The 27,901-nt window shown below is 43.7% G+C and overlaps 1 protein-coding gene across 1 annotated transcript; it reads right to left on the bottom strand.

The window, feature by feature from the left end:
- Window positions 1-70: 70 nt before the first annotated feature.
- Window positions 71-10,869, bottom strand: LOC308608570 (dual specificity tyrosine-phosphorylation-regulated kinase 3-like). The gene is made up of 3 exons (XM_081221798.1): window positions 10,665-10,869; window positions 8,465-8,573; window positions 71-2,849 (listed from the first exon to the last, which is right to left on the bottom strand). The coding sequence occupies exons 1-3, from the start codon at window positions 10,739-10,741 to the stop codon at window positions 1,275-1,277; spliced, it is 1,761 nt and encodes a 586-aa protein (XP_081077924.1). The 5' UTR covers window positions 10,742-10,869; the 3' UTR covers window positions 71-1,274.
- Between the last annotated feature and the right edge of the window lie 17,032 nt (window positions 10,870-27,901).

The following is a 27,901-nucleotide window of genomic DNA, read 5'->3' as shown; positions in this document are numbered from 1 at the left end:
CTTTACTCACCAGCACTCTCCTGGGCAGCCACATGTTCTCCTGCTGGTATGGAAGGCATGGTGTGGGCTGGGGGCCGGGCGGTGGGTCTGTCTCCTGCTCTTTGGTGGTAGGATGGGACAAGGCTGATGGGGGAATTGTTTTAGGGACATGATGTGGAAAGAGCGAAGTGGAGGGTTGATCTAGCAAACACTGAGTTTTAAAGACTTAAGTTTTAGCCAGTGAAAGGATGTCGAGGAAATGAAGGTTAAAATGCGCAAGGCGCTTTGAGCACTGCCTCTGCTGTGGTGATTCTGGGCTCTTTTACGGATTGGGCAGCATGTCCGGCCCCGGAAGGGCCCTGGGGCAGCCTGTTTGTTCTGGAGGCTTCAGTCCCCTCACCTTTCTGAAGAGTAGGTGGGCCAGATTAGGTTGTGTCAGCAGGAAGAATCGGTGTGAACACCCCCACCCGACCCGCACACACAGCCACCAGCAGAGGGAGTGTTACATGTGGGTTGAACCTGGACTTTGAAGACTGAGCCATCTGGGCTCAAAAGCCAGCTCCCCAGGGTGTTGGAGCAAAGGTGTATTTGAGCCCATTACCAGGCTTCTCTGAGCCCTGATTTCTAACACTTGTAAGATTGCTGTCAAGATCGAATAACCTGACATTTAATAAGCACCCGGTAAATATTATCATGTCAGGAGATTTGCTTATTGATTTTCACCTCAAGTCTGAACTTCTTTCTTTTTGAGAATTTTGCTCTGTTTTTTAAACAAGGGGTTTTAATGTAATTCTCTTCCTCTACGTGTGAGCTTCTTTAAGGCATTCTATACACATGTGGGGTCTGGAGTGCGCGGCAGATCTAGTTTTCAGTCTCATCTATAACTACGGCCATGTCCCAAATTAAGCCTCTGGAACAGATGCCGAGGGAGACTAGAAGTGAATGTTCAGGATATACTTTCTGGTATATCGTCTACCTTGAGAGAAAAGGATTTAAACCCACAGAATAATACACAGGTTGGTGAACACCTGACAATAATAACAAAAGATGCACTGACTTATAAAAAGTCTTTTACTATGTATCCCAGGATGGCCAATACAAGCTGGTTAGGTAATTAGCCCTTCAAGAGTTCTTTTACAGTCATATAAAAATGCTTTGCCTTGTTAAAAAAAGATATCTAGTCTACCAAAAACATATCCATTAATGGGCTTGGTGTTGTTTCTTTTTTTCCATTTTCAGGTTTGCAAGATAATTAAAAATACCTACATTTCATCTCTGAGCACACCAGCTGTCCATTAGCTAATCAGTTTTGGCAATACAGTGCACAGAGGTATACCACCACTGGTTTCTGACATTAAGTTAGCTTTAAGCTTATTGGCTATTCGTACAATTGGAGGCAGCTTGGAACCCAGGCCCTGGAAAGCATTTGCAGGGTTTACTACCCTTTTGCCTGACACCTTTTCAATGGTGAGAGGTCTGGGCACAGACTTGCTAATCCAAGGGTGTCTTAGTGCTTGAGCTGGGGTCAGGCGGGCAGAGGGGTCCCAGGTAAGACACCTTTTCAAAAAGTCTATGAAGAGGTAATCATCACACCCCTTCAGTGCTGTCCGCCAGTCTTTGCTGCCTGGGGGACCCCGCTTCTTAACCCTCCGTGAACGACCGCCCACAAACACAACCCTCCCATCTGCCCGACTGGTCACAAAACAGTAGCGAGGTAGACCTCTGGAGTTAATAAAGTACTTGGCACGTTTGGATTGCTCCAGGAGTTTTGGTGGTGGCATCCCTAGAAGCTCCATCATACAGGCCAGCTGGTCTCCTTCATCCTCTCCAGGGAAGAGAGGATGTCCTGTTAAAAGTTCTGCAAGGATGCAGCCAAAACTCCACATGTCAATGGACGTGCTGTAGCGGCTTCCTAAGATGATCTCTGGAGCTCTGTAGAACCGAGACTGGATATAGGTGTAAAGCTTCCGGTACTCAAAACAGCTGGACCCAAAGTCAATGACCTTAGTCGCACTGTGCCCATCGTGTTTCAGGAGAATGTTTTCTGGCTTCAGGTCACAGTGAATGATCTTGTTTCTGTGGAGAGCATCCAAGGATTGCAAGATGGATTGAGCAAACTTGCGAACCAACTGGATACTAAAACCCTGGAACTTGTTTTTTTTCATGAGCTCATAAAGGTCTACGCTCAGTAACTCAAAGGCCATGCAAACATGGTTCCGGAACGTGAAACTTTCCAGCATATGAATAACGTTCATGCTACCGGTTTTATCCTGCTTTTTAAGATGCTCCAAAATCCGGATCTCCTCGGCTGCTTGGCGATGGAGGTGCTTTTCATTGCGTACCATCTTCAGGGCCACGTACTGTCGAAGTTTGTGATCATAGACCCGGGCTACCTGCCCAAAACTGCCCTTGCCAATAATTTTCAGCACCTCATATCGATAAGCTAGATGGTCTCGAGGCACGTGAATGTAGGCCCCATCTGCATCATCATAACCCCCATTATTGGGACCACCGATAACTCCATGTCTTTTTTTGGCATTTGGACCCACAAAGTAGATTTCTGGATAATTGATGATTTCCAGCTTCTCGTAAGCAGTGAGGTGGTGTTTATACTGCTTCAGTGCTTGTTCTGGAGTCAGAGGCAACACTTTGGATGCTTTGGATGAACTGCTGGATTTTACTGTATTCAAACGATCTGAACTTTTACCCTGAGAAACTGTAGGAGAGCATTTTTCAGAGTCGTTGATGCCATCTGACTGAAAAGTATCAGATCTTCTGTTGCCAGATTCTTGAAATAGTTGTTCTACCTTCATCTCACCTCCATTCAGGAAGCACTGAGTAGGATCTCTTGTTAAATGCTCAGTGGTGATCTACGGCAAAGAGAAGTGAATCTATGTTAAAGTCACTAAAAATGGTGGAAGAACGAAAGAATCGTCCCCCTGACTGAACAAAACAACAAAACATGCCAGTTGTGTAGTTAAAAGGCCCAAAAGTGAGATAAGAAAAGCAGGAGTCTCTAGAAACTCGTGTTATGTTAATCCTTAGGTTCCCTGACTGCTGTGGCCACCCCAGCCCCACTACATAGGCCTCCCTTTGTTCAAAACAAGACGGTCATCTTACCATACCCGAAACATGCTAGATTCCTTCTAACTGGTATGTCTTCCTACCGAGAATCTTTTCACCCTATCCACTCAAATCCTACGCTCTTTCAAAGCCCAATGCTAGTCCTCCCTCTTCCACTTAGAACTACTCCAAGCCCATACTAACTATGGCTCCACTCACATCTTAGCTGCAGCTTTTCGAGTCTGCCACGTAATCTGGCCCTTGTTATATATATACTGTCCTATATTGTTCACAAACTGTTTCAAGTATCTTCCCAAATCTTAAGGGCATGTACCAGGAGCAAATGAATACATATTAAAGTGTTCTGTAAATGATAAAGGGACAGAGGCAGGATGTGATCCCCAGGTCTTCTGAATCTTGGTCCAGAACATTAACATAACCTGGTACCAGCTTCTCCTAGTGCCTGTACTATTCTCCAGTAGGGCTGAATGTTGACCTTGGCCTGGAATCAACCAAGGCCTCATCATCTACTCCTGGGTCCCCAAATAAATGATCGCATCTTTCTATCTCAGTTCATTGAATCACAAAATTTCTAATCCAGAGAGAACTCTTGAGATCACCAAGGCCAATTCCTTAAGTATCTGATGAATAGCAGTGAGAATCTAAGGCCCCACGGTGCTTCTTGTAAAACTCTCCTAAAGACAAAGAGTCTCCTTTCTCTGTCCTTCCCTTGCTCATAGACACATACACTAGTCTCCCTCAGCAAACGCCTACGTGACAAAGGCATACAACTCTTTTTACTTGATTTGGCATCACCTTTTCCTGCAAGGAACAATAACCTACAGAAGAAAACTCTACTTATTAAATACCTCTGAAATGAAATAAGATTCTTTGAAACTCGGTGGAGGGAAAGACAATGAAAAAGCCAGACGCTAAAAAAAATACTAAGAAAAATATAAGAATGTGCTAGAAGGAAAGAAGAAAAAAAGTGCTAAATCTGTTGTTTAAAAAAAAAAGTCTGGGATACTTCAAAGAACAACTGTTTTTCTTAACAGACCCTGAAGAACTTTACCCCCGATCTGTATGATTGAGAGCCTCTATGATCAGGGGTAGATAATTCCAGAGAAGCTCTGAGCTATCTTTATGATCTCTTAAAATATAACGCAAATTATAAGGTAATGATCCAAAGTGGCCAACCATTTAAAAAAGAGAATTTTAATATAACCTAAGCAAACAACACCTGACCCATCACCTGTATAAATAAAAATATAAAAGATGTAAATATAAAAAACAAAAAAGGGATGAAAAAAACATTAAGTGTTGGCATACTTTAGACAGCCCCTAATTTAGTTATAAGAGCACGACATTAGTTCCTGCCTGCTTCTTTTAGGTCATTTAATCAATTTAAACATTTATATAGTACTACAGTTACAAAAATGAGGCACTGCACCATCTTACATATAAGCAAAGCAGCCAGTACAACGGTAGCCATACTTTGGCATTGAGTTTCTAAATAAAGAGGCAAGATACGGACCAGGAGAGATCTCTGATACCAAAATAGAGAACTATCACTAGTCAAGAAAATAAAACAGGCTGGCAGACAGAACCTAAATACCTTGCTAAGATGTAAATATAATGCAACATTTTGTTTATCAGCAATTAAGTCAAATAACCATTCCTGTTTTTAGGGATGGAAAAAAAAAGGTCTCATCCATCCATCTAACATTCACATGAGCACTAATTGTTCACAATTATAAAAGTGCCAAAAAACAGGTTACCTCAAGGCACTACAATCTATTAGGAGATAGGTTTGGCTGAACTAGGGAATTATAATTATTTGGTTTTAGGTAGATTTACATAACAAAACCAAATATTTGCATGCATCTAAACCAGTTTTCCTTAAATTTTTACTACCTAACCTAAATGCATCTAAATATTTACTGCTAAAATCTTGGGGACACATTCTGAAGAAACGTGAAGTCAGAAGGCCTAGGTTGGGGTCCTGGCTACACTGCTCAAAAACTGTAGGTCCCAGGGTAGGCTTAACCTTTAGCCCAGTTTCTTAGCCTCAATTTCTTTATCTTTAAAATGTGGATAATAATACCTCCTTGCAGGATGTTGCGTGAATCAAATTATAATTAGTAATATATGTGAAAGACCCTCAGAAACTATAAAACATGTTAAAAACACTGGTAACAATTAGGCAAAATTCTCAATATATTGTTTAAACTCCAATACACCCTCCCTTTCCCCTTTCAGCTTATCTTTTCTCTCTGTGGTGCCTTCCTCTGCAGTTCCAGACTCCCTCCACCAGACATCTGGCATCAACTATGCCTTCTGCTCCGTGAAGGCCTGCACAATCAGCCTTCCCTTAGGATGCGTGGAAACACCTCACCCACTTTCTCCCCCACATAAAACCTCCTTTCAACTTGCCATGCAATTTAATGGGTTATCTCTCCAGACATATTTGACCTTTAAAAAGATCAATGCCTTAACCCAAGGGAATGACTCTCTAGGACCCGCGGTCATCAATGACAAGCTGGTAGGAAAGGTATTTGTGGTCCAGGGTCCACCCCTGGGCATTTCACCTACTCTACCTACATGTAAGGCTGTGCTGGCTCTGGAGGTATTCATTTCTGTTTGTGGTAAAGAGAGGGTCTCAGGTACAGACTGTTAATAAGAACAGAAATTTAACTTCCACAGAACTATTACAATAAGATTAAGGATGTCATTTGGATTTCCTGACTCATGGTTTTTCCTTAAAGTGAGCCTAAATCTCTCTCTCTGCAAATTAAGTCTTATTTTGCCCTCCGGAACTACACAGGAGTGTCCAAATTTCCATGTTAAAGCCCTTCAGATACCTAAAAGGGGCTGTCCTGCCTTCACCATTTTTTCTCGAGGCTCATCATCCCCATCACATCCTCCACCTCACACAGCCTGGGTCAGGCTGCCTTACTATATCCTATTCACGTTCTCAGCACGTTATGGGCTGCACGTTATATCTCTCTGCAAGTGTGGCTTCCAGAACAGAACAAGACACTTCAGGTCTAGTCCCCTGTGGACTGTCAAGGTTTGAACCTCCAATGAATCTGAAGAATTCCAGAAAGAAATTTTTCCACACAGGGAGGGGTTCTCGCCTTAGCTTTCTTTCCTTTCCTGTAATAACTCAAATACTGGTCTGAATCAATTATGTATCAAGTCTGCTGTGCTATAAATAAAATCTTCCTTCCGTTGTTCTACGAGAATCTACAATTTTCACACATGTTAAAGTAGTTACAAAACACTGTATATTTCTAGTCTAGGGTTATAATCACAAGAACTGACCAATGTCTGCTATCGACTTCAAATATTTTAACTATGTAATTATATCCAGAGAGACAAATAATGCCAGATTAATCATGTTTCATTTAAGAATGCTTCATGTACATTGTTAATTTGGAGCGCTCTTTTTTTTTTTTTTTAACACCCCTGTATTGGAGTATAATTGCTTTACAATGGTGTGTTAGTTTCTGCTTTATAACAAAGCGAATCAGCCATACATATACATATGTCCCCATATCTCCTCCCTCTTGCGTCTCCCATCCTCCCTATCCCACCCCTCTAGGTGGTCACAAAGCACCGAGCTGATCAATTTGGAGCACTCTTGACATTTCAAATAGAATCTTCAACTGCGTTAATCAAGTCTTAAAGATCTTGTTGAGAAATTCAGAAAAGGAATATCCTTCTCGTCCAGATATAAAACACCACCCCCTCCCTCGTTCTCGACCCTAAATCTCTGCAACACAAAGCTAACCCAATAAAAGCCTATGAGCAGATGATTTATAGTTTCCAACAAGAATGTAAGGGCATCTTGGATAAACAAGGAAGCCAAAGCACTTTGTGAAATGAGCAATAGCGTCTCGCAATGGAGTCATGGCATAATGAACTATAAGTGTTACTAAGAGGTCAAAAGCACTTTTTTCAGCAAAATTTGCAAAGACACCATTGTTTTAGAATCTAAAATCTTGTGTTTTGCAAGCTGTGTTACTCTGAATACCACACAGTAAAAAAATTCATTTTGATCCTGAAACATACAATTTAATTGCCCTACTATATGGTGATTAGCACTGGCCAAATCTGAAGTAAAGTTAAAATGGACTTTAAGTCACATGATGACGGACTGTAAAAGTTTCCCAGAGCGATGTGCTAATTGTCAGCAAGTAACCACGAAATCTGATAGTCAACACACGAGTATATAGGTGGTTCCGGAGCTCTTAGAGGTTTTTACATATTAAAAACAATAAGCTTGTGGAGAATGGAAACTTACTGCACTTTGGAAAGGAGATTAAAAATAGGGTGACCAGCCTTCCAAATATATGTAGCCCGTATCTTGTAATATTATTAGCCTTGAAAGTAGTGAAGGGGTTGATTTTTAATGGCAAAAGCTGACAAAGCGTTGGGAAGGACTATGAAAAATGCAAGCAGTGTTTTACATAGAAATAATTTTAGGTCTTAAACAGAAATAGGAAGGAGAATTATTGATAAATTAGTCTACTCAATTATTCAGTTTGTTCGTTGATGATATATGCAGCAAATTTTAAAGTCACAGGATAGATTCTCCCTGTCATGGAACTTGTCCAAAACCCTGCTCTCCCTACCTCTCTATGAGTGCCGAGGGAATGGGAATTAATTTATTCTCTTAAACATAAAACGGTGTCAAAAGCTAAATGTCTGCAAGCTCCAAAATGATTAAATGCATCGAAACCAAAATGCATTGCTCAAGTTTCATTTATGATCTATAAAATGGTTCTCTAAAGCATACTAAGAAGCTAGGACTGCATTTCTACCGTGCAGGAAAAATCTGCAGATCTGTAAGTTCAGAGGTATTTTCTGTTTCTTGTTCTTGTTAAAATGAGCCATCATAATATACTGTACATATCATTCTATCAAAAAAAATAACCACTATCTAGGGCTTCCCTGGTGGCGCAGTGGTTGAGAGTCCGCCTGCCGATGCAGGGAACACGGGTTCGTGTCCCAGTCCGCGAAGATCCCACATGCCGCGGAGTGGCTGGGCCCGTCAGCCATGGCCGCTGAGCCTGCGCGTCCGGAGCCTGTGCTCCGCAACGGGAGAGGCCACAAAGGTGAGAGGCCCGCGTACCGCAGGAAAAAAAACAAAACAAACACTATCTAGATAAAAGTAGCATGTCGTTTTTTTCCCTATTTACCCCAGTGATTGAAAGGAATAGGTGGGCTCCAAATCAAAATCATTCTGAAAAGCTGAACTTGGACCACAGAAATTGTTATTTCAAAGTCAAGAGAAACCAAAAGTGAATAAAAAAGAGCCTGGGTTACCAGTGACATGTAACTGTACCTTGACCATTTAAAGTAGCACTTCCTCCTTTCCAGGCCCATTAGAGCTCAAAGAATTACTTCATTTACTTACATTTAGTCTTCTGGGTAGAGGTGGTTCAGAAGGATTGCAGAGTGCATTTGAACAGGGTGAGCCTTTGGTTTCATCTATTAGGACAGTATCATAGACAAAATCATCCAATCTAGTTGAAAGGATTACAGATAAAATCTGTCAGTAACTGAAGTATATAAATTTGTATTTCCAAAACACCCTTTAACTGCTTCATATCTGCTACAAAGAAGAATTAATACAAACAAATGGGGCTTCCCTGGTGGCGCAGTGGTTGAGAGTCCGCCTGCCGATGCAGGGGACACGGGTTCGTGCCCCTATCCCGGAAGATCCCACATGCCGCGGAGCGGCTGGGCCCGCGAGCCATGGCCGGGGAGCCTGTGTGTCCGGAGCCTGTGCTCCGCAACGGGAGAGGCCACAGCAGTGAGAGGCCCGCGTACAGCAAAAAAAAAAAAAAATACAAACAAATGTCCACACTGCATTTTGGCACTGAATACACACCACAGGGGTATTTGGCAGAGGAAGGGAGGAAACCCAACTTTTCCTCCTTTTTTTATTTTTAAAGAAAGGACAGCATTTCTAGGTTTATAGTTTGAACTTGTTAAAATAAGTCTTACTCTCTGAATGTTGTTAACAATAGGGACCATCAAAAGAATCTCATTTAACTTACTACTTGAAAACGAAGGCTAGTTGAAATCTGAAGCCTAAAAGCTAACCAGAACAAACAAACAAGACAGAGAACTGTATTTTCAAGTCGGAGACTTGGATTCTAATCTCAGCTCTACCACTGGCTGGCTACTCTACCTTCCTCTCTGAGCCGTTGGCCACATGTTGTAAAGGGAAGAATAGTTCCAGTCTATGCACTTCTGGGTCTCACAAGCAAGAAATAAAAGGCCTTCTTAGGGCTTTCCTCTATATTTATTTATTTATTTTCCTACTTAACATCTATCTAACTTGTAGAAAACTACAGTGAATTCTACAGCAAATACTATAGGGATTCTCTAAATTACAAAACGTACTGGATTTCACATCTTTACCCACTTAATTTTCGGGTGGATGGTGGAAGCTAAATGCCAAATGATAATTTCTCTGCTCTTTAACACTGTGCCTCCCTCCACCGCTGTAAGGGAACACAAAAGACGGAGAGGATTTATTTAATCCACAGGATGGCGCTGAATAATGTATTTCATCTGCCACCGAGAACATGGATTTCCCAGTAACACACATCAGCATTTCATTGTATCATTTTTACGTGATATACTATGAATACAATGATAATGAGCCAGCTGCAAGGGAAGAATTTTTTTTAATCTTTAAAACTATGCTGGAATATTTTAGTGGCTTATAAAAACTGTTTTGTAAAATTCTAGAGTTTTCTTAATCGATGTGTTATAGGAGTACAAAGAGAAAATAAAACGAAACCCAAAAACCAAACAGAAAACCCACTACATATATTTTTGGAATGTTCTCTTTTTAAAAAACATGCTTACATTCTGATAAAATTATACCTTTAACGGGAACTGCTTCATTGACAAGAACCAAAAATTCTGGATGTGACTGATTCTTTGCCAACAGCACGAATAAAACAAACAAAATGGGACAGACGTCCACATTTACAAAGAAAAAGACAGACTGAAGACCTACAAGATTTCCTATAAATAGCCAAAGGAAATTACCCAAAGGTAGTCTCCATGCAAATGAAGTGGGCAGGTGGTCCCTACTCTCCATCAAGGTGTAAAATCCTATGAAAGGTGGAGAATCTCTCAAAACACGATCCACAAAAAGTCCTACTCGGCAGAGCCCCTCACCTACACCCCTCACGGCAAAGCCCTTGGTTATCTGCTCTGAGCAACAGGGCTTATTTGAAAAGGGATTGCTCCCTGTCTCCCCCAGTTTGCTAAAAACCCCACCAAAAAAATCCCAGCTTCTCAGAGTTCCTACCATATACCCCCGATGTAGGACTTGAGAAATAATCCCCAGGGTGGGAATTCTTCTTTGCCTAACTCCTTTCTAGCCCACTCCCGCGCTGGGCTGGGGGCAGGGGAGCTGATGGAGAGGAAGAGGGTGGGCCAGTCCCGGAGAGGGAGTCAGACCCCTTCCCTCGTCCTTACTGCTTGGGGGCTCGCTCAACCTCCAGCGCAGTCCATCCACGCCCCCCGACCTCGCCTGCCAGCTGCAGCGGCTCCTTCGGGAGCCCCAGCGCGTTATCCCCCGGCGCCGTTACCTCCGCGGCTGGGGCGGCAGTCCGTCTCCTGGCGGCCCCGCATCTTTCCGCCCGGACCCGCGAGCTGTGCCTCCCATCCGTTAGCTCCGGACCCCCCGGAGGGAGGGGCGGCGTTTGGACGGTCAGGCGAGCAGCGTCCACCTGAGCTGGGGCGGCTGCCTCCCGGGCCGCGACGTTTCCTCGGTACCTCTCTTCCACACAGTGCAGCTCCCAGCGCGTCCGCTCGGGACTGGCTGGGGTCGACAGCTGCCAGAGGAGCAGCAGGGGCGGGAAGGGGAGTGGTGTGGTCGCCTAGCAACCGCGGTACGCCCCTTGAAACGCCTCGGCGCAACAATGTGGCCACGCACAGGGGCGGGGCCGAGGCCACTCCCCACTGAGCGGCGCGTGTCTCGGAAGCTCTCGCTGGCCCCGGAAGGTGGGAGGCGGGAGGCTGGGAACCCGCCGCCTGAGGTTTTCTGGTCGCTGGCCGAGGCCTGAGGGCCGCGGCTGGGGAGGTAGAAGGGCCCTGACGGGGGGTTTGTGAAATAGCAGCCCCCGATTTCTGCCTCAGAAGTGGCAGCCGGCACCTCACGGTCAGCTAGCTATCTCTTAGCAAGTTGCAGCCTAGAGTTCTAAAACCTCCCTTGAATATGAATAAAATAAGAACGAAAGACATGGGTAATTTCTCAGACTTCTCCACTGAGGGGCGTCCCTCCGGAGGGTAATGAGTTAACAAAGGAAACCAATAATAATAAACCCATTTTGTGACACCACCGGCGCCACGAATCTTTTCATTTAGCCTCGGTAACCATACTAGATGACATCCCTCTTTTATATAGATTTAACTAGGATCCGGAATTTAAGCTGAGGTATGTCTGACTCCCCTGCAATGGGATGCCACGGATGGTAGGGCTCAGAGCCATTTTAAGGATGAGGAAAGTGAGGCCAGAGGAGATCTGTGGTTGGCAAAGCGTGAACTAAATGTCTCCAAATTCCCAGCCTTCGTCCTGCTGCACCAGACCCCCTGGAAAGAAGGCTCTTCCTGTCTTCTTCCTTGGAATGGGTGGGGGTTTTCCCTTTACTTTTCTGAAAAGTTAAGATGCCTCGGCAACACCAAGGGTAAGCGGATTTGGATAGTTGGAACGAAAGTGAAAGGGAAGGAGGTTAAAACAGAAGAACACAAGTGTTGTTTTCTTGAGCGTAACAGCCAGTCGGATTATCTAAACCTACAAAACACGAGGCAGGCTGTCTGACCCTTGAGGAGAGAACTAAACGTTATGGAAATGCCGAACACGGGCGCCACCTGGTGGGGCTTGGGGACTCACTGCCCCAAGCCTGCAGAGCATAGTCCAGAAACCTGAACATTTGCATCCAAGGCTCATTTCCGTGAGACTCAAAGTCAGAGTCCCTGTTCTCATGTCTTTAGTAAAAATGCCCTTAAAATCCAAAGGCTCTTCACTTTATAAATTACTAATGTGTCCGTTTGGGGAACTTTACAATCAATGTTTTCTTTAGCCTATGATAAAAATATAAATTCAAAGATTTTCTTCCATGATGATTTAAAATTTTTTTCTAATCTTATGAATAAGCTTTTTTTCCCTAGCCTCGCCCAGCCCCTCCCCCACCCCTCCCCAACCAGAACAATCCTGCTTTCATGTGGGTTTGTATTTAGACTCCTATGGAAGATGTTGTTTGAAGGAAGAGTTCCATGGCAGCGAAAGGTTTGGACTAGATTGTTGCTGAGGTCCTTTCCAGCTCTAAGGTTGCAAACTTGTATTAAGTAATCATTGTTCTTAGTACTTATGTGGACCCCTCAGACCACTTTACTGCACTAAACGTTTCGATAGGACTTGCCCCCCCCCCCCAAGTTTTCTTACCTCCTTCTGAATCACTGCTCTCTCCAAGTCTGCTTTAAGACATAGCTATGTAAGCCACCTTGAGGCATTCTGCTCCCCTTCCTGCCCCTGAGATAGGAAGCACAGAGGCCGCCTTTGTCTTTAGGCTACTGATCCCAAGGTCACGGGAGGGAGGATTACACGAGGATGCTGGCACTTCATGAGTCTCCGACCTTAGTGACCCAAGTAATTTCTTCAAGGAGCCCCTGTTTCATAACAGTGTGGCTGGATTAAAGCCCAATGGGGGATCTAGCAGGAGCCCCCACACCCCAGCTGAACTGCTGCCCTGTGCGCTCCAGCTCCTGAGCCGCTTCTACATCATTTACGCCCTTTCTTCCCTTCCCGTTACCAAGAAACTGGGTTTGCCTCTTGGTGGGTGTTGAGCCAAAAGATGCAATGAAATCAAAGAGTGACAGAAGGAAGGATTTATTACTTGCAGCAAGTAAGGAGAACCCTGAGGATCTTTCCCAAAACAGTGTCTCCCAGAACTGTCAAACTGGAGAAGTTTTAAGCATATTCATGATTGACAGAGCTCAAGCTTCAGTTGATTGAAGTCATGAAGTTCATAAAACGTCAACATCATTATCCCTAAGGTTCCAGTTGATCTGGTTGCTGAGCACTTCAGGCTAATCTTTGCCATTGAAAGAGAACTGGGACTCTTTAGAACTTCTCTTGCCTAATAACAGGTAATGTTTCTGCATTCTTTTCTTCCCTTAAGATCATTAATTACTGAGACCTGTGCAAGGGCACGCATTGTGGCCAGGCTTAGATAACAAAATGGCTTCTGTCAAGAAAGCCATGCCTGGTTCTTTTTCTCCAAGGATCCCCTACCCTATCTGCTTATGCTCCCTAGCCCCACTCAAGAGTAGTTCAAAATTTCCATTGTCTCTCTCAGTGCAGCTAAAGCCAGATTTACCTATCGTGGATTAGCCAAATATCCTGTAAGATACCTGCTTGCTTGTTGAAGCCAGTTCTAATATATCTGCAAAATAAGGAACCCCTAAAAAATAAACAAGAAAAATGGGACTATTCCAGCCTCTTCAAAAATCATCAGAACATTCCGAATGTGATTATAACAGTTTCAAATGTAAAGATGAAGAAAATATTCCTATGGCCACATGCACCTGGAATTTTGTGATGAAACACCTGTTGGTGGGTTAAGTTTAAATTCTTTTCAATAACTATAAATTATTCTTTGCAGCATGATGTGCCATAATGCATAGTATACCATATTAATCACAAAATTGGAATGCACTTTAAAAAATCATTTATAGAGAACCTATGAAACTCACCATTTTCCTCAAGCTATGTCGACCTCAAGTTCACCTGAGCTCCAGAAACATGTATAGCTATTTTCAGAAACAGAGATTTAACTCACGGAAACACTAAAACCACGTCATTTTTCTGAAGTTTCAGAAAGCTGTCTCTCTTCTGAACCTCATGGACTTCTGCTACCAAACTCAGGTTCAGCTGTTCACCACTCAAAAACCCATACTTGAGAGGCAAGTGTTGCTTGGAAAGGAAAGGTTGCTTTATTCAGGAGGCTGGCAACCTGGGGAGAAGGCAGACTTGTGTCCAAAAACCAACTCCAGAGATTCTGCTGGACCATGAAAGTTTTCAAAAGGAGAATCATTTGGGGAAGGGGTCAGAGTCTTCATTATCTTCTACCTTGTACAGACTTCTGATTGGTTGGTGGTGAGGTAAGAGGGTGGTGTTCCCAGAATCTAGTGCTTAGCCTGAAGTTACCATCCTCCACCTGGGAGGGGGCCTTAGTTCCTGCAGAAGAACTCAAACATATATTGTTATGTATATTCCTTGAAGAGGAACCAGGAACCTGCCCCATGCTGCACTACTGTTTCTTGATTGCTCCTCCTTTCTTTCTGCAATCCCTCCCTTCCCTGATAAGCAACTGTTTGAATCTGCCCTTTGGAACTCAGGAAAGGTCAAGGAGGCTGAATGAAGACTATTTCCTACAGAGAAGAAACAGGGGACATGGAAAGGATTTATACCTTGGAGGGCCCCACAGGGTCCTGCAAGGTTTCACGTCCTGTACTTCTTCCCTCTCTCTCTCTTCCCCAAGCTTTGAAAGTTGCCCCATTAATGCTTCAGAATCTTGAAAACAACAACAACAGCAACCAATAAAATCCCTATGCTTCTTCCAATACTGTAGACACTTGGTTCTATGTCTCCTAAATCCTGAAGTTTGTCCTTATTGATCCCTAACCCCAGAAAGATTTGTCTTTTCCCAAAATATCTGTCACCTCTTCTCACTCTTCCCAAGTCAACATGACCAGTTCCAGCGACAGACCTGAGGGGCCATGTGAAACTATGTTTCTGAAGTTTGAAAACCTAACCAGGACTCTTTCTAATATAATTACCGTTTTTTAAAAATATATTCATTTATTTATTTTGGCCGCACTGGGTCTTAGCTGCGGCACGCAGGATCCTCGTTGAGGCATGTGGGATCTTTAGTTACGGCATGCAGACTTTTAGTTGCAGCATGCATGCAGGGTCTAGTTCCCTGACCAGGGATAGAAGCCGTCCCCCTGCATTGGGAGCGCAGAGTCTTACCCACTGGACCACTAGGGAAATCCCTAATTACCATTTATTAAGTCTATTATGTTCCAGGTACCATCAGAAGTGCTTTACATATATTTTCTCATTTAAAACTTATAACAGTCCTGTGAGATAGGTATTATCCCTATTTTACAATTCAGAAAACATTCTCAAAGATTACCAACTTGTCCAAGTTCACCCAGCTGGTGTGTGGTTCCAACTAAAAATTGTCACTTGCCATCGGGCACTACAAAAATGAAGTCTCAAGCCACTGCAGTTGCTGACCTTCAACACACCCTGAAAGGAGTTTAGGGTAGAGATCAGGAATGAGGCCTTCTGTGCTCTGGGAGAAATTGGCAGAACAGGCCTTCAGATAGTTGGATATTTTCAGAAGGTTTTATGAGCCCAGTTTCTTGCATCTTCTCATATCTAGAGAATCACTAAAATCATAAATGGAGACATCTGCTCCTCATGAGTAGCAGCAACCTTCTGCCAAAATGTGTGCTTGACTGCATGTATCCCTCTTCACCAAAATCACATATATACTGACTTCCGCCCTTACCTCTTCAGAGCAGTTTATCAGAGTTATCTGAGAGGCTGTCTTCTGGGCTATAGTCCTCATTCGCCCCAAATAAAACTTAACTCACAACTCTCATGTTGTGCATATTTTTCCAGTCGACAGTTTTGGCGACCATGGTCAGGATTGGCTAAGTGTAGAATAAGTTTAATTGAGTAAATGAATTTTAGAAATAAGCTGGTGCAAAACCTGAATTTGGATTTTCTCTCTGTTAAGATGACACAGTTTTCTTAGAATATTGATCCACTTTTGATAACAGATTGTAAAGTTTCTTTAACCTTTAACTGGTAATATGTTATAACTGTGTGTAATTGCCTTTGAAATCTTTGTGTCACTTTGGTTAAGTGGATAAGCATTGTTTCACAGTGACCTATGATCCTATTTGACCAAGAGTTTTAAAAACTTTTAGATATTTTTTGACAAAGTTCCCAAATCAAATTCTAAAGATGTTCCTTTGACCTCTAGCTAGCTTCAAAGGGCTCCCTGAAACATCCCAAAGAGGGGTATTAAACTAATTAGGTTCATTTGGTATGTTAAATTACATGGGAACTATTGTCAAATGAGTAATAAATCTTCTTAGGTTGTATTGCATGGGTAAATATCATTAATATACATAGTCTAGAAATTACCTAAAATTCCTAAAAATCTGGTATGTCCTGGTAAAATTTATCCGTCATAATTCTGGTTATTATCCTAAAGTGTCACAGCAGTAACCAAGTTTCTTTGTCAATAGCATTGTAATCAGGTCTTTAACTGTGCCTTCTTAAGTCTTTTGTCATTCATAGACAGTTATTGTCTTACACTTATGCCTATGCAAAAATGCTTCCTCTTCAAGAAGATTCATAGCAAGGACTTTTGGACAAGTACAGATTTCTGATAACTTTTAGAGCATTTTGCTGAACTGGGTAAGAAATTTAAAAATTCTACTGGAAAACCGGATGGCTTCATGAAACTATTAACAGAAACGATTAGTTACATAGGACTGAGTGAACTGATGAATGTGGTTATAATTTTTATGGTTTCTGTCTAAAACATTACTGGCTTTTAATCTGTGTTTTCCAGCCATAAGCAGACCCTTCCCTCAAGCTAGTTATGACTTACAGCAATTTGGTAAGTTGTACCTCTGTAAACAGAATTGAAACATTTATCTTTTCTGTCTACCTGATTCCTTCAGAAATTGGAAACTCATAGGTTCCCAGTAGCCTTATCAGATAAATAAGGAAGGCAACCTCCTGGCTGGTGATATTGTGGGGATCTTGAAAAGGGAGTAATTCACCCAAATCTGTAAGGCAAAATCTGTGACAAGCCTTTGGCATTGCTTTCCTTGACCTTGAGGTCTTTTGTTTTTTTAATATTCATTTACTTTATTTTATTTATTTATTTTCCTCCTTTTTTTGGCTGTGCTGGGTCTTCATTGCAGCACACAGGCTTCTCTCTAGTTGTGGTGCGTGGGCTTTCTCTCTCTAGTTGTGGCGCGCAGGCTCAGTAGTTTTGGTGCACAGGCTTAGTTGCCCTGTGGCACGTGGGATCTTAGTTCCCCAACCAGGGATCAAACCCATGTCCCCTGCATTGGAAGGCAGATTTTGTACCACTGCACCACCAGGGAAGTCCCTGAGAGGGCTTTTTTAAAAAAAACTTCAGTCCGAGACTCCTAATGAAAAGTTCCCCATGGCCAATATAAAAGATCCTATATGATCAATTACACTTACCTAAGTAATCAGGCCAAGTTTATTAAAATTAGACTTAATATGCAAACAAATTAATCTTAATTTGTCTATATTTGGTAAAAATGAGGGTAATTTTAGAGAGAAAAATTTATGTTTTAGTGGATATCAAATACTAGTTTTGTTAATTGAGGTCTGTATTTACTGCTTAAGCCTCACTTCCGATTCAGCTCCTTGCTATTATGTTATATTATTGTAAAGTTTAATTGAATTATTAAAAGGACACTAATTTGTTTCTGAAGTTTATCTCAGTAATCTATCTTTGGATGAAGATCAGATGCCTCATGACCTGTAGCCAGGGATTATGCATACTGGAAAAAACATCATTTAAAGGACTCTCTCCAACCTAGATGGAAAGACCCTTATCAGGTACTCTTAACTAGCTCATGCACAGCGAAACTGAAAGGAATTGGCTCTTGGATTAATGTTTCCAAAAGTGTCCCCACACTGGACTGGCCTAGAGAGAGGATTGCTGACTTTAAAATCACCTTAAAACAAGACTCAAACAGAGGAGAAACTTCCAGACTAGGATGAGAAGATGACATCTGAAATAGACATCTGACCCAAGATGCTGGACCAGGCCTGTCTACCAATTACTTTGATAATTGCTCACAACTTTGCTTATGAACTGAATGTATTTCACAATCTTATACTGAGTGTAAAGTTAATCCAATTGTTGGCGTATATGGCTATTTACCTATATCCAGTTCTTCTGGATTACTTTGGTGGATTTCTCCACTCCAAGGCTCTAATTGGTTAGCCCTTAGGAAATTTATTGTAGAAGAAAGAAATTATAGTTCTCTTTAGGCCACTATTGATATTACTAGGTGATATCCCACACCTGGTCAATTAATAATACCTGCTCCGACTCTGACCATAAATATGAATTTTCTTTTAGGGTCACTCAAGCTCAATCAGAACACCAAGTGGAATCTCAGTCAAAAACCATAACCTCCTGTTTATGACAAGGAAACCTCACACAGTTCTGGTATGTATCTATGTGGCTAACACCAGGCTATGCTCAAGTTTAAAGGCTCCTTTAGTATATTAAATCATACGAAGGATAACTAGCTAATAACAGTAGGAAATTGGGTCGGGTGCCTTATAAACAATACCAATATATAATTTCCTTTAAAGATAAGACTTGTTATAGAACAGGCTAAGTCAGATGACCTGGGGATATACTGGGCTGCACCTAATAGAAGTTCTAGGCTTAAATTCTTATTTATAACCTTACTAATACTACTAGCTATATCATTTGTATTTTGCCTGTTTTACAAAATCTTTTTTTAAATAAATTTACTTATTTAATTTATTTATTTTTGGCTGTGTTGGGTTTTCGTCACTGCTCGCAGGCTTTCTCTAGTTGCGGCGAGCGGGGGCTACTCTTCGTTGCAGTGCACAGGCTTCTCATTGCGGTGGCTTCTCTTGTTGAGGTGCACAGGCTTTAGTAGTTGTGGCACGCGGGCTCAGTAGTTGTGGCTCACGGGCTCTAGAGCGCAGGCTCAGTAGTTGTGGTGCACAGGCTTAGTTGCTCCGTGGCATGGGGGATCTTCCCAGACCAGGGCTCGAACCCGTGTCCCCTGCATTGGCAGGCGGATTCTTAACCACTGTGCCACCAGGGAAGCCCTAAAATTGTTGTTTTTTGCATTATCAAATGTGTGACTGAGACTTTGATAAAATAATGACTAGGTGAACTTGAAGCAGTTGACCATATACATAGTTCTATGTCACATCAATGATCGTAATAGTGTAACTCTTGATATGGGGAAAGGCAACAAGAGGGAATCATTTCCTGTACCATAACAGACTAGTGAGACTGTCTTGTGGTCCAGAGACTTTGGCTACTGTTAATAGGGCCTAGTCCAGTAACAGCACATTGAGTTGCCTATCGACGAAACCCTCACGTGGTGCAGGAATGCCTTAGCACTCTGGGACAAAATGCTCACGAAGTGCCTCCCAAACCATGGTCGAATTTATGACCATGATCGGGCACTGCCAACTAAAAATTGTCACTTGCCATCTGGCACCACAAGAATGAAGTCACTGGCCACTGCAGTGGCTGACCTTCAACACACCCTGAAAGGAGTTCGGAGGAGAGATCAGGGATGAGGCATTCTGTGCTCTGGGAAAAACTGGCAGAACAGGCCTTCAGATAGATATTTTTAGGGTAAGATTTTATGAGCCCCATTTCTTGCATCTTCTCGTATCTAGAAAAACACTAAAATCATTAATGGAGACATTTTTTCCTTGTGACTAGCAGCAACCCTCTACCAAAATGTGTGCTAGATTGCACGTATCCTCCTTCACCAAAATCACATATATACTGACCTCCCCCCTTACTTCTTCAGAGCAGTTCCTCAGAGTTATCTCAGAGGCTGTCTCTTGGGATATAGTCTTCATTTTGACCCCAATAAAACTTAATCACAACTCTCACGTTGTGTACTTTTTTTCAGTTGACAGTGGTGAACTGGAATTCAAACCTTGGTCTGCTTGAATCTAAAGCCCAGTCCTGGGGCTTCCCTGGTGGTCCAGTGGTTAAGACTCCATGCTCCCAATGCAGGGGGCCTGGGTTCAATCCCTGGTCAGGGAACTAGATCCCACATGCTGCAACTAAAAGATCCTGCACACCACAATGAAGATCCTGCATGCGGCAACGAAGATCCCACGTGTCACAACTAAGACCTGGTGCAGCCAAATAAACAAATAAATATTAAAAAAAAATGGAGCCCAGTCCGTTGACTGCCTGTATGCTGCCTGAGCATGCAGAGCCTGTCAGGGTAACCCAGACTAGATCACTGGATCCTTTGAATTATGTGACAGTTTCCCTTGATCTAAGATTCCCAAATGTGGTAACAGAATAATCATCCTCCAAAGATGTCCGTGTCCTAATCTCCAGAACCTGTCAGTATGTCACCTTAAATGGCGAAAGGGACTTTGCAGTGTGATTAAGGATCTTAAATTCGGGAGATTATCTTAAATTATCAGGATGGGCCCAGTGTAACCATAAGCGTCTTTATAAAATGGAAGAGGGAGGCAGGAGGGTCAGAGACGAAGATGTGACAATGGAAGCAGAAGTCGGGGAGGTGGGGAGATCTGATGCTTGGTTTTGGTCTTAAAGCTTGAGGAGGGGGCTGCAAAACAAGGAATGAAGGTGGCTTCTAGAAGCTGAAAAAAGTAAGGAAACAGATTCTCCCCTAGCGCCTCCAGAAAGAACACAGCTCTGCCAACCAATTGATTTTAGGACTTCTGACTTCCAGAATCGTAAGATATTAAATCTGTGTTGTTTTACTCCATTAAGTTTGTGGTATTTGTTACATTAAAGCTTAAGAAGCTTGGGTACTATGGTAGATTAGACACGGCCACATATTCTTTGCAGCTACTCCTATTAGGTGGTGGAGATTAGTTTCCCAGTTCCTGACTTTGGCTAGCCATGTGACTTGCTTTGACCAATAGAATGGGATGGAATTGGTCTTGTGTGCTCACGAGTTTAGGCCTCAGAGACCTTACAGTTTCTCTCTCTCTCTCTCTCTTATCTGCTGCCACCATATGGACAAGTTGCAGCTAGATTGGTGGAGAATCCTCAGCCAACATCAACTGCTAGCACGTGAGACAGGAGACGAGTTGCCACATGACAGCAGCCACATGAGGATCCCAAGCAAATCTAACAGAAGAACCAAGTCAGCAGCCCCTTGAGAACTGTGAGCAAATAGGTATTGTTATTTTAAGCCATTAAGTTTTGGGGCACTGCAATAGATAAATGATACGGGTGCTTTTGAAAAATATCCATTTCTGCCTATCCTCCATTTCACCAGATAGAGTGATCAAGAATTTCTTGGTAAGGAGCTCCACTGATATTTTTGTTGTGTCTGTTGGTCATCAATAAGGTTTGGAACTCACTAGTGTGGACCTTGGAGATTAAGTTCTACTGGGTCACCTGTACTTTGGAAGCCTACTAAGTCTGCTCTACTCATGGCGCGTGGGCCAAGGAAACCAATTCTCTATCACCTAGTGTACAGGTCAGGACTTTTTCTATTGCAAGTATCAAAAAACCCAACGAAAACTGCTTAAAGAAGATGTATTATAAACTTTTTTCTTTTTTTTGCAATTTTTAAAAGCAGTAGGGCTTAATTCAGGTATGGTGTATGTTCTGTTCTCTCCCCATTGCTTGTCTCACACTGGCTTCATTCTCAGGCTTCTTCTGTGCAAACAAGATGCATACCAGCGGTTCCAGGATCAACTCCGTGGAAAAGCTGTCTCAGTGGTTTCCACAAAGTCTCACGATATATTGTGGGCTTTGATTGGATCCATCCTTGAAACAAATCTCTGGCCAGGAAAATGCAGTACTCTGATTGGTCAGGCTAGGGCCACCTGGAGCAAAAAGCAGTGTCATCTGAAGTACATTAGACAAGGAGTTAGGGAGACAGCAATTCTCCAGAGAAAAATTGCTATAGTAGATTCCAGAAAAGGGATGAATGGATGTTGGGCAGCAAAACTCGCTGATATTTACTAGCTGGACATTGGAGATCAGCTTTACTGGTGTCACTTAAATCCTGATAATCCACATTGAGTCACCTGGCTACTGGAAATCTTCACCTTCCCAATCTCAAATGCCTGGACACCAGGCTTTGAAATGCATCTCACCTGTCACCTGAATGAGGGAAGCAGGTTGCCCTCTCCATCAAAAATGCCCCCTATGCTCTGTAAAACAACTCGTGAAGTACTTCTCATGTGAGATAATTTAATCCCAACTCTAAGGGCCCTACCAATATGTCTCAATGTTCATAACCCTCTAATTTCATGTACCTCTTTGTATTACAGTAAAAGCTGGATTAAGGGATGTTGTAGTCAAACATTTTCCCAGGGAGTTAGTCCATTAGGAGGGTTAAAATTAACCAGAAATGTACAAAGATGGAGAATATTGTTTTTATCTAGATTTCTCTTATGGAGACAACCATACGTGCCTGGAAGAAATTCTTGGATAAGTGCCTTGTGGGGACAGTTGGGGGACAAAGGTAGTACTCCCAAGGGACCTTCAGGAAAACATGATGTCGAAACTGCCTTCTGTGGAGGGTGGGTTCAGTTGTCTGCAGGGATTTTAGGTCTGAAAGCTGTTCTTCTCTGCCCTTTTCCCTGACCAGCTCAGTCCCTCTCTCCTCTAAACAAATAAGCACATATCTGGGTTTGAGGAAAATCCGGGTATTTCCACTGGCCCTGATTATAATGATGTGTGCATGGGTCTGTCTCACTCCCTGAGACGGGCACTTTGTTTTATTGATAATCTTCATATTCCCCACATCAAGTACAGTGCCTGGCATATAGCAGGCTCTCAGCAAAGATGTCAATGTCACCAGAATTTTAGAAACCACTCCCTGAAAGATGGAAATCTGTCTTAATATCCACTACTCCCTTCAAAATAGTACTTGCTGGTCACCCTGATGCTGGGGAGTCTTCACTTTTGTTTGTTTGCTTTTTTTTTTTTAATTAATTAATTAATTAATTAATTTTTGGCTGGGTTGGGTCTTCGAATGTGTGCAAGGGCTTTCTCAAGTTGCAGCAAGCGGGGGCCACTCTTCATCGCGGTGCGCAGGCCTCTCACTGTCGCGGCCTGTCTTGTTGCGGAGCACAGGCTCCAGATACACAGGCTCAGTAGTTGTGGCTCACGGGACCAGCCACTCCACGGCATGTGGGATCTTCCCAGACCGGGGCTCGAACCCGTGTCCCCTGCATCGGCAGGAAGACTCTCAACCACTGCGCCACCAGGGAAGCCCCTGTGTTCGGATCTTTTTGTGAGCATATGTTTTTACTCCTCTTGTATTAGTTTCACAGGGCTTGTATTAGTTTCTCTTGTATTTGTTTGCGGTTAACAAATTACCACAAATTGGGTGGCTGAAAACAACAGAAATGTATTCTCTCACAGTTCAGGAGGCCAGAAGTCTAAAATCAAAGTGTCAGCAGGGTTGGTTCCTTCTGGAGGCTCTGAGGGAGGCTATGTTCCATGTCTCTCTCCTAGCTTCTGGGGGCTGCTGGCAACCCTTGACATTCCTTGGCTGGTGGCTGCATTCCTCCAGTCTCTGCCTCCATTGTCACACGGTGTTCTTCCCTGTCATTAATCCTGTGTAGCCTGAGGGACAGTGGAGTTGGTAGATAAGCAGGGCAATGGGGCATTGTGACTAGTTGTAAGGGATACTTTTGGGTCAAATCCTGTCCCCACCCTTAATTTACAGGCTCTCTGAAGGCTGGACCTGAACCCTAGGCTGGGCTGACATCACTGACCCGAGCAAAGATGTTCATCTGCTTCTTTCCAAAGCAAAGGAAGCAGACATCAGCGCTTGCAGACGTGAAGCCCATGTTCCTGCCCTTCTTCCCCAGAGTTTCCCCTCTCTGGATATCCACCCCTAAACATCCAGCCTTCCCATACTCCAGAAGTGTTGCCCAATCCCAGATTCTAGAAATTCTCTTGCCTTCAAGTCCTCTCGAAATGAAATGATAGACAAAACCCAGCCTGTCTGGGCTTGGCTTTGCTGTGGACAGCACAGAACCAGAGGAACTGTGACATTCAGCAATATACCTGCAGCATTTGTCCCCTGAGCCTCTTTCATCTACAGCCTCTGCTGTGTGATCTGGGCAGTTCTAGCTCTAGGTTTGATCACAGGATCCAGAAGTACATTAGGCATCAGTTACAAAGGAACATTTCTCTAAGGGTCTGGTACTATGTGAAAGCCTGACTTTGAAGTTAAGGAAGCATCTTGACTCAGCCCCAGGGCTTTGCATCTAGACTTTGCCTGTGCCCTGCCTGGTCTTCCCTCTTACAGCCACAATAAGAAGCCCACAGCTGGCTGCAGGGCTTCCATTCCTCCTCGGTCACCCCATGCCCTTGGCTTTTCCTTCTTCCTCACCACAGACATCCAGCTCCGAGCTCAAAGGTCCCTGGGAATGCAGGTCATCTGTGGTGTTTTCCCAGAGTCTATTAGGTTCTGAGGGTTTCCAACGACAGGTTTCTGCAACAGAAACCTTAGATCAGTCCCTTCCAGATCTATCCCAGGCAAGGAAATAACTGTAACTTTCTGAGATGTAAAAGATTTTACTTCTGAGCAGCTACACAACTCTTTTTTTGCCCAATTGCCAGTGTCTGAGGGTTCCTACAGGCCTCACCTGGGATCGCGCAGGTTCATTAGCTTTTGGGTGTGTGAGTTTGGGGGAGGCAATGAAGAGGAAAGGGGATTTTCAAAAGCCCAGCTGAATATCTAGTTTGAGCAGTCCCAAGAAAAGAGAAAGGACAGGTGGGCATCAAACTCACAAAGAAAGTCCTCACCGTGCTGAAGCAGGGGGCAGCTCAGGGCTCCCAGGGCATGTGTGGCTGGCTGGCTGGGAAGTGGATGCAGCTGTTCTCAGACTGGGTGCTCTGGTCTTGGCTGGCACCCACCTATCCCTGAATACCAGGCAACATATCAGTGCTGAGCTGGGCATAGTGGAACTCTGCCTTCTTCAAATTTGCCTTGTGGTTTTATTTTGCAAGTGCAAGCATCCGATGTGCATATCTTTGCCTCCTGTGTCCCCCTTTTATATTGTGAGTTCAACATCTTAGGCTTTTAGGTTTTCAATTTCCACATCGTAAGCAAAAGAGCCAGTGGAGGATGATTTCCTGGGAGAAGAGCTGGACTGTACACAGTTGTGGCTTCAATCGCAGTGACATGGACCAACTGGCTATCTCAGGATGCACTGGGAGTGAGAAATGCTTGGGTTCCTGTATTAGTTATCCAGTGCATCATAACAAACCATCCCCAAGCTTAATAACTTAAAACAGTAACTATTTACCATCTCATGACTTCTGTGGATCAGGACTTGAGACAGGGCGTAGTGGAATGGCTAGTCTCTGATCCCTGGTGGCTGGGGCCTCAGCTGGGAGGCTTGAAAGCATGTGGGATGGGACGACTTGCCCAGGGCTGGAGGCTGTGCTTCCAAGGTGGCTCAATCACATGGCTGGCAAGTTGGTGCTAGGAGATGGGTTCCTCTCCACACGGACCTTTTGACAGGGCTTCCTGAGTGTCCTTTCAAGATGGCGGGGGGGTTCCCCCAGAGCAAGAAATCTCGGAGACCAAGGTAGAAATGGCAATGACTTAGCCATAAGGAGTCACACAATATCACTTTGGCCATATGCTAATGGTCACAGAAGTCAGCCCTGGTCTCATGTGGGAGGGGACCACATAAGCACACGAAGACCACTGAGAGCCCTCTTGGAGTCTGGCTATCATCATCTACCCTCTGCCCTTCAATGACGCATGTGCCTCTTAAATGCAAAACATATTAACTTCTTCCCCAGGTCCCCTCAAATTTCACTCCTTTATCTGCTCAAAATGAAGGATCTCATCTTCTAAATCAGGTCCAGCTGTGGATAATGAGCCTCAGGTGTATTTCCTTGAGTATAGCTGCTTGAGTACAGTTCTTGATCTGAAGATCTGTGAACAAAAGACACAAGCTTTCTGCCCCAAACAAATTTGACATTCAGTGTTGGGACAGGCATATTATAACCACCTGTAACCATTGTAGACACTCCTCAAAGGGGAGAAAAATGGAGTCACTGATTATAGCTAATACGAAATGCATCAAGGCATGTGTTGCCAGTTCCTTGATTATGGCTGAAGTCTTGTGAATGACAGTTCTTGGCTCTACCCTCTGGACTCTAACTTCTACCTTTCCTTTTATACAAATCATAAATCAAAGAGAGCCTGTGTTTGCAGCTTACCCAAGAGTGGGCAGCAGGTTGGTAGCCCTGTGGGGCTGTACTGGAGCCACAAAGGGAAAGTTAAAGAATCTAGGCTTGCTGGACTCAGGGTTCAGCCAGCTTGCCTAGCAACAGGGCCACCGGCAGGGAGCACACAGGTCCCTGATGCAGGCAGAGAAGTTGGGATGGCACCCTCCTGGGGAAAGGGAGATCTTGCTCTGCCAATAGGGAGGCAGGATGCTGTGTACAGCATCCCCTTGGGTCTTGGCTCCTACTTGTCAACCATGAATTAATTTTTAGGCTGCTAATCTGTGCCTTCTTAGCCAGGACATATGGTGTGTACAATAGTTTTCACAGCTTGAAATTTCTAGTATGCCCTTGAATAACCTTCCTCGGCTCCTTGGTCAGAGACTGCTTCCATGGCTGTACTGCAATAGGCCTGGTCAACAGCACAGAGTCTGGCACCACACCCCCCCGAGTGTGGCTGGGTGGGGGCCCAAGCGGAGAAGGATCTGTGGCACTCTCCTCCTCTGGGCTCCTCTGACGTTGGCTTTATGGCTGGGGTGGTTCACAATAAAGGCATGGTGGGTCAGAAGTGCAGGAGGAGATGGAGCTGTGGCTGACCCCAGATTAAGGGCACAGATGGTGGTGGACAGAGACTGTGCAAGGCCTCATCTTTGTTATAGCCCAGATGGACTTCTCCTCTGTGTGACTGTATCACCAAATTAAAGCAATCAGGATTTTTTTTTTCTTGGTGGATGGACACTCTGCTCTGAAATTTTCATTAGCAAAATTAAGTTTAGTAGGGGCCAGGACCCCAGGTGATTAAATCCTTGTCTCCAGGGTACACAGCAGTCCCTTTCAGGGAAACCCAATCCCTCACCCCTGCCTGAGACTGTTTTTTGTTTGTTTGTTTTGGACTAATATCTACCATTTATGGGAAAATTTCAAAGCACCCTGCAATATATCACATGCGTTATCTCAGTGGTTTCTCACAGAAGCCCAGTGAAGTAGGTATTACCTCCACATCTTACAGAGAATGTAAGAGTTTCAGAAAGGATAAGCCATTGGCCCAAGATCAAACTGCTAGGGAGAAGCCAAACCATAATTTGATTTTACTATGCCTCAAAATTAGTTTTTTTATAAGCACTCTGAGTTTTTAAAATTGCTTTGCAAACAAAATCCCCTCAAATAATGCCTGAATGCAAAAGGTACCTAAAAAGGTCCAAAAATGTGGGGTTTTTTATCCAAAAATGTTTTAGGGCTTCCCTGGTGGCGCAGTGGTTGAGCGTCCGCTTGCCGATGCAGGGGACACAGGTTCGCGCCCTGGTCCGGGAAGATCCCACGTGCCGCGGAGCGGCTGGGCCGCTGAGCCTGAGTCATGGCCGCGGAGCCTGTGCTCCGCAACGGGAGAGGCCACAGCAGTGAGAGGCCCGCATACCGCAAAAAAAAAAAAAAAAAAAGTTTTAAATAACAGATTTGAAGATCATTTGTATAGTTGTTTCCTCTTAACAGGAGGTCAAACCTCGGACTAAAGTGGATTCCCTCTTATTGTTATTATCACCTCATGTAAATTAAAAAACAGGAAGGAGAAAATCTCGGAAAGAATTCTAGCTGAGGCCCCAAGTGTGCAATAAAATGTAAAGATCTTAAGAAACAAAAGCCCTGAAGAAAACCATTCAAGAGGCCTGCAAGTTTAAGAAAACACGAGTTCAATTAATTTTGCCCAGCTGAACTAAACTGCATGGAATGAGAGCTGGCAGAGCTCCTACTCAACACAC

This window comes from Mesoplodon bidens, assembly GCF_964165515.1.
Source record: "Mesoplodon bidens genome assembly, chromosome: 2".
NCBI classification, from domain to species: domain Eukaryota; kingdom Metazoa; phylum Chordata; class Mammalia; order Artiodactyla; family Ziphiidae; genus Mesoplodon; species Mesoplodon bidens.
This window is presented reverse-complemented; position numbering and strand designations above follow the sequence as displayed.

What these genes read in the sequence shown, in the direction of transcription:
- LOC308608570 (XM_081221798.1), bottom strand. Translation starts at nt 10,741, where the DNA reads ATGGGAGGCACAGCTCGCGGGTCCGGGCGGAAAGATGCGGGGCCGCCA. An exon ending in CTGCCGCCCCAGCCGCGGAG is followed by an intron (nt 8,574 to 10,664) that starts GTAACGGCGCCG and finishes CCTTTCAACTAG; the next exon opens with ATTGGATGATTTTGTCTATG. An exon ending in CTCTACCCAGAAGACTAAAT is followed by an intron (nt 2,850 to 8,464) that starts GTAAGTAAATGA and finishes TCTTTGCCGTAG; the next exon opens with ATCACCACTGAGCATTTAAC.